Source organism: Callospermophilus lateralis, chromosome 1 (genome assembly GCF_048772815.1).
Source record: "Callospermophilus lateralis isolate mCalLat2 chromosome 1, mCalLat2.hap1, whole genome shotgun sequence".
In the NCBI taxonomy this organism is placed as follows: domain Eukaryota; kingdom Metazoa; phylum Chordata; class Mammalia; order Rodentia; family Sciuridae; genus Callospermophilus; species Callospermophilus lateralis.
The window spans coordinates 2501-8572 of NC_135305.1; the positions used below are offsets into that span (position 1 = coordinate 2501).

The following is a 6072-nucleotide window of genomic DNA, read 5'->3' on the forward strand; positions in this document are numbered from 1 at the left end:
AGTAGGAGAGGAGCACAGTGTCCCGCTGCCCAGGTCAGCGCCTGTGCGAGGGGAGAACCCAGGAGGGCTGGGGAGCCGAATGGTCGGCCCTAAGGGGAAGGCTCAGCGATGCCTGGCGGGGCGCTGGCCGCGACCTCGGGGGTCTCTACGGAAGCGAGGTCCCAGGGGCTGCTGCTTCTCCCACTCTAATGCAGAGCGCACGGGCGACTCCTGCAACTGCTACCTTGGCTCTGCAGGACACAGCAGGTGACATGCCACCCCCTGGGGCTCTGTTGATTTGGGGAAGCACAGAGGGAGGGACGGGGAGGGGAGGGCGGAAGGGAGTCGCAGCCCCCACCTGGTGGAGCCTTCAGCTGGCTGAGGCCAGAGTGCGGTGGAGTCCCAAGAGCTGAGCGAACAGAACAGGACCAGGGCTGAGGAGCACGTGAGCCGCCCCAGTATGGGAGCCCTGGCCTGCTGGGCCTCCTGGTGCTGTCCAGGAAGGGCCCTGTGAACTGAGTCCCACGGAGCGCAGGGGTCTCACAGCAACCCAATTAACAGTAGCATTGAGAAGTAAGCCCTTCTGGGGCAGAGGTCTCCTGGGCGAAGAGGCCAGGGTGTGTGCTCCGGAGCCAGCCACCTGCAGATCGCACCCACCCCAGCCTCTGAGTCGGGCCCACCTGGACAGCGGCTCAGCTTAGCAGCCCCTGCTTCCCAGGCTGTAGGTGGCGGGCCTGGAAGGTGGGGGAGGTGGGCACACTGTGCCACCAGAGGAAAAGAGGGACTCCTGGAACCTTGCCAGGGGGTGCCCCTTCAAGTGACGGGGCATCTGCACGTTCTGTCGACCTCTCGGGTCATGCAGAGTGTCAGGTGGCACAGAGGAGCCAGCAGGGGTGCGGGCTGGGCTGGGTCCCTCTCTGCATCCCCTTGTCTGCCTGGGTGAGGCTTCATGAGCAGAAGAGGGCTGTCCTTGAGACCACAGGATGTCACACACCCGGGAGCGCCCAGCCTGCACGGTCCAGCAGCCCTCACCTGATGACCAGGAGAATGGGACAGAGAACAGGGCACTCACAGCCCTGATCTCCTCCCAGGCCATGGCGTCCCCCAGGATCGAGGCTGTCATCCGGGACAGGCACAGGATGGGGGAGTGTCCCATGTGGGAAGAGGAGACCGGGCAGCTGGTGTTTGTGGACATCAACACCAGGACTGTGTGCTGGTGGAACCCACTCTCTGGGGAGGTGCAGACTTAAGTGGAACTGGGGCCTGCAGATGGTGGAACAAAGGAAGTGGGCCTGGGGGGCTGCAGAGGGTCCGACAAAGGAAGTAGGTCTGGGGGGTGGAGACTTTGGGCCAGAGGAAGTGGGCCTGGGGGGCTGCAGAAGGTGGGACAAAGGAAGTGGGTCTGGGGGGTGGAGACTTTAGGCCAGAGGAAATGGGCCTGGGGCCTGCAGATGGTGGAACAAAGGAAGTGGGCCTGGGGGGCTGCAGAGGGTCGGACGAAGGAAGTGGGCCTGGGGGACTGCAGAGGGTGGGACAAAGGAAGTGGGTCTGAGAGGTGGAGACTTTGGGCCAGAGGAAGTGGGCCTGGGGCCTGCAGAACATGGGCCTGAGGAAGTATGGGTCCCCTGGAGATCCAGGTGCTCATGGGAAGGGAGCTGTAAGACCATCCTATGTGCCCAGGGCCCCGTGTCCCCTGAAGTCCTGGGGCTCGTTTAGCTTTGAAGCTGTCCTGCCTGCTTGTGGACCCATGTCCCTGAGGTCCTAGGGCTCGTTGGTACCTTTGCCACCGGTGTCCGGCATCACTCGTGGCCTGAGGGTTGCAAGGGCCCAGCCGGGGCACCTGCTTCTTCAGCACCTGTCCCCCTGCTCCAGAGCCCCTGAAGTGTGGGCTGTCACACCCTGGGCACAGGACAGACCATGGGGTGGGAAGTCCTGGTGTATAGCTATAGTTGGAAGGACCAAAGCTGGGCTTGCTGTCATCCAGGTTAAATCCTGGAAACACTGACATCCTCCTGGCTGCTGTGTGGAGCCCGCACCTGGCTCTGACCCCGGGTTATGCCACACATGCACCTGTCCTGACTCAGGGGCCAGGGTGGGGGTGACTGTGCATTTTCCAGGCTCATGTGTGTGCATGGACCCACACACCTGGGAGGTACCTGTGTGTCTGTGGGGCTTGCACACCTGTGTGGATGACGACCCCTGTGGGTTTTCTGAGGAACAGAAGCAGCACTCTGGGAGCATCCCCCACTCACCCTCCCCCTCCCCAAGGGCAGGTGCCACTGTCCCCCTTGCAGATCAGGGCTGGCCCCAAGTCTGTGTCTGGCCTCAGGCGCCCTCCTGTGGAGCCTGCCCCAGGCCCAGGGGTCCTACCCGAGGGCTCAGGGGCACCCGCGGCTCTCACACTGGCACTGACGTGAGGAGAGGCCAACGCTCTCCACTCCTGCAGTCCTGGTGGCCCTGCAGGCAGGCTTGGCAGCCTCCAGTCCCATCTGGAGGCCCTGTGGTGGCCATCGTGGGGAGGGGGTGCAGAGAGGTGGTCCACACAGGCCCAGCAGGACTGGTACTGTGCTGAGATGTGCTCTGTGCCCTGATGGTGCCTCCTGGCGGGAGCCCCGTGGGTGGAGTCTCCTGGAGAAGCAGCAGCCGGGCCACCCTGCTGTCCTCTGTCCTCCCAGGAGACCCTGTTGGCTGTGTGGCTCTGCACCGAGAGGGCAGCTACGTGGTGGCCTCTGGTACCCGCCTTGGCCTCCTGGACTGGGCGTCGGGGCAGGTGGAGTGGGCGGCCTGGCTGGACCGGGACAAGCCCCACAACAGGTTCAACGACGGGAAGGTGGACCCCGCCAGGAGGTTTGTGGCAGGTGGGCTGCTGAAAGGACTGGCCCAGGCCACCTGCAGAGCCTCCCGTCATGGTGGGTGCTGGCTGCGTGGGGACCTCAGGAGCCCTCCCTGGCAAGCGGCCCCCGAGGCCATGCAGGTGCTGGGCAGCCCACAGGTTCCCTCCCACTCCAAAGCCCATGGCTTCCATGTCATTCTTCCCAGATCCCTGCCCAGAGAGGACCCTGGGAGGGTCGAAGCAGCCAGGGTGGGGCAGTGGCCAGAGGCCATTCACGTGCGGCTGAGGGCCCTGCACCTCTGCCTGAGCAGGACTCTTCCCAGTGGAACATCCCTGGGGTGCCCCCTTCGCCCAACACAGAGGCTCACGCACAGATGCCGCCTGAGGGCCATCCTGCCTGCTGTCCCCCGGCTGAGGGTGACCACAGCTCTCTGCACAGCGGGTCTGTGTGGGGTGGGCAAGACAGGGTGGGGTGCTGACCACTGACCTTCCACTCTCTCCAGGCACCATGCCAGAGGAGTCCGCCCCAGGAGTGTGGGAGCCGGGGCAGGGCTCCCTGTACACACTCTATGCTGACCGCTCCGTGGTCAGACAGCTGGACCAGCTGGGCATCCCCAACGGGCTGGACTGGTCCCTGGACCATCACACTCTCTACCACGTGGACAGCCTGGACTACTCTGTGCGGTCCTATGACTACGACGTGCAGACAGGAGGCCTGGGTAGGGGCCACCATTGCTAGCCCCCCACGCCCTCCCCAGAGGAAGGCCTCCGTGGCCAGCCCCCACACCCTCCCTGGATGGGACCACCGTGACCAGCCCCCCACACCCTCCTTGGGGTAGGAGCCTCCGTGATCAGCCCCTCACACCCTCTATGGGTGGGGCCACCATGGCCAGCCCCCATGCCCTACCTGGGCGGGGCCTCCCTGGCCAGCCCAGCACGCCCTCCCTCAGGTATGGGCCTCTGTGGCCAGCCCCCCATACCCTCACTGGGGTAGGAGCCTCCATGGCCAGCTCCCCACATCCTCCCTGAAGTACAGGCCTCCATGGCCAGCCCCATAAGCCCTCACTGGGCGGGACCAACCATGGCCAGCCCCCCATGCCCTTCTCGGGGAGGGCCTTTTATGGCCAGCCCCCCACACCCTCCTGAGTCCCCTCCTGGGGTCCCAGATGCACCACGGGGTCTGTCACTCTCTCACGTTGTTGAGGCCACACTATGTCACCCCCTGGTCTGGGCAGTGAGGGGCCACGCGCCTCTGTCTGTCCTGCCGCAGCAAACCCACGACTGGTGTGCCAACTGGAGCCAGAGCAAGGCATGCCACATGGGCTGTTCATGGACACCACGGGGACACTCTGGGTGGCCTGCATTGATGGAGGCAGGGTGATCCGCATGGACGCCGAGACAGGTGTGTGCACAGGGCAGTCGGTCAAGGAGGGGCCATGGGGTGCTCTGTGCCATGGTGTTCAGGGTCCAGGAGTGGGACCACTTGCTTGTCCAGCTACAGGGGGACCTGTGCAGATGGGCAGTGCAGGGAACACAGGGGCTGATGTAGAAAATGACCACAAACCAGCGGTTGAAAACTACAAGACCTTGTCCTCTCCCACCCTGGAGGGCGGAGGCTGGACCAGGGTCACAGGTTGAGCTCCCTGCACAGGCTCCAGGGGGCTCCTCCTGCCTCTCCAGCTCCTGCGCTCCAGGTGGCCCTGGGCTGGTGGCCCCTCCCTGCAGTCTCTGCCTCCGTCTCCACGGGGCTCCTCCTCTGGGTCTGTGTCCCCTCCTCTGTCTCTTGGGAGGACACGGCCATTGCATGAGGGCCTCCTGACCCAGGAGGAGCCCATAAGACCCTTCACTAACGACCTCTGCAGAGACCTGTTCCCACACCAGGTCCCACTCACAGGTTCTGGGGTGCAAATGTGGACAGGACCCACCTCTTACCATGGTGTCCAGTTCCCTCCATGAGCTCCAGAGAGGCTCCTCCTGCCTCTCCAGCTCCTGGGCTCCAGGTGGCCCCTCACTCCAGTCTCTGCCTCTGTCTCCACGGGGCTCCTCCTCTGGGTCTGTGTCCCCTCCTCTGTCTCTTGGGAGGACATGGCCATTGCATGAGGGCCCCCTGACCCAGGAGGAGCCCATGTCAGGACCCTTCACTAACGACCTCTGAAGAGACCCTGTTCCCACACCAGGTCCCACTCACAGGTTCTGGGGTGCAAATGTGGACAGGACCAACCTCTTACAATGTGTCCAGCTCCCTCCAGGAGACTGGCTTCTCCAGCTCCTGGGCTCCAGGTGGCCCTGCTGACCCCTGCAGTCCATGAGGAAGGGCAGACTTGGGGATCAAGTGCTGCAGGTGCCAGGGAGAACCAGCCCGCCCAGGGCCCCACTGGGGAGTGGGCACAGTCAGGCCACCTGGGGTCCAGCAGCAGATGGGTGGCTGGGCTTCAGGGATGTACCTGAGCTTTACTCACAGGGACGTGGCTGTGCACCCTGGAGGTGCCAGTGTCCAGGGTGACATCCTGCTGTTTCGGGGGGGCTGACTACTCCGACCTGTACGTGACCTCTGCAGCGGACAGCCTGAGTCCAGAGCAGCTGTTGCGGGAGCCGCAGGCAGGACACGTCTTCAAGGTCAGTGGGGTGTCCCTGCCAGGGTCAGCTTGGCTCCCGGCCATGGCTGCTCGGCCAGGTGTAACGCATCTTGACCTAGGGGACTGGAGCGGGCTTGGCAGCATCCATGGGGACATCTGTCCACCTGGAAAACAGCCCTCCCAAGGCCCCATGTGCCCTGCTGTACACAGAGACGTTTACGGGAGGTTTAGGAAGCTGGTGTGGCTGGCACTGCCGTGGCTGGTGCTGCCGGGAGACTCAGCTGTGCCCAGGGACTCACCTCCACCCCTCTCCTCCCGCAGGTCCTGGGCCTGGGGGTGAGAGGCCTTGCATCCTGCCACTTCTCTGGCTGAGGAACCCCACCGTCCAATGCAGCTTGAGCCAGGCCTCCGTCCCTGGGGTCAGGCCAGGCTCGGCTCTGGCAGGGCACTCCCTGCCTGACCGCTGTTCACAGCTGATAATAAATGTGGCCACCTCAATGTCATCTGTGCAGCTGCTGCCCTGGGATGTGGTCCCCCCCAGGACTGCCCCATGCTATGTCCAGTGTCACCCAGCTTTAGCTTGTAATGCCCCTGTGTGTTCTCCAAGGTCCCCACAGGTCACCTGCATTCCCCAGAACATGTGGCCACACTGGTGTCTCTGAGGTTGGCCTCTCTGCCTCCACT

The 6072-nt window shown here is 64.1% G+C and overlaps 1 protein-coding gene across 1 annotated transcript in view; it reads left to right on the forward strand.

The window, feature by feature from the left end:
* The window catches only part of LOC143404576 (regucalcin-like), a 6146-nt gene extending 274 nt beyond the window's left edge, over positions 1-5872 (forward strand). The window contains exons 2-7 of the mRNA XM_077106184.1: positions 1088-1217; positions 2655-2837; positions 3316-3531; positions 4083-4214; positions 5274-5428; positions 5710-5872. Of these exons, the coding sequence (XP_076962299.1) occupies positions 1088-1217; positions 2655-2837; positions 3316-3531; positions 4083-4214; positions 5274-5428; positions 5710-5760 (867 nt within the window). The 3' untranslated portion in view covers positions 5761-5872. The remainder of the gene's footprint in view (positions 1-1087; positions 1218-2654; positions 2838-3315; positions 3532-4082; positions 4215-5273; positions 5429-5709) is intronic.
* The last annotated feature ends 200 nt before the right edge of the window (positions 5873-6072 follow it).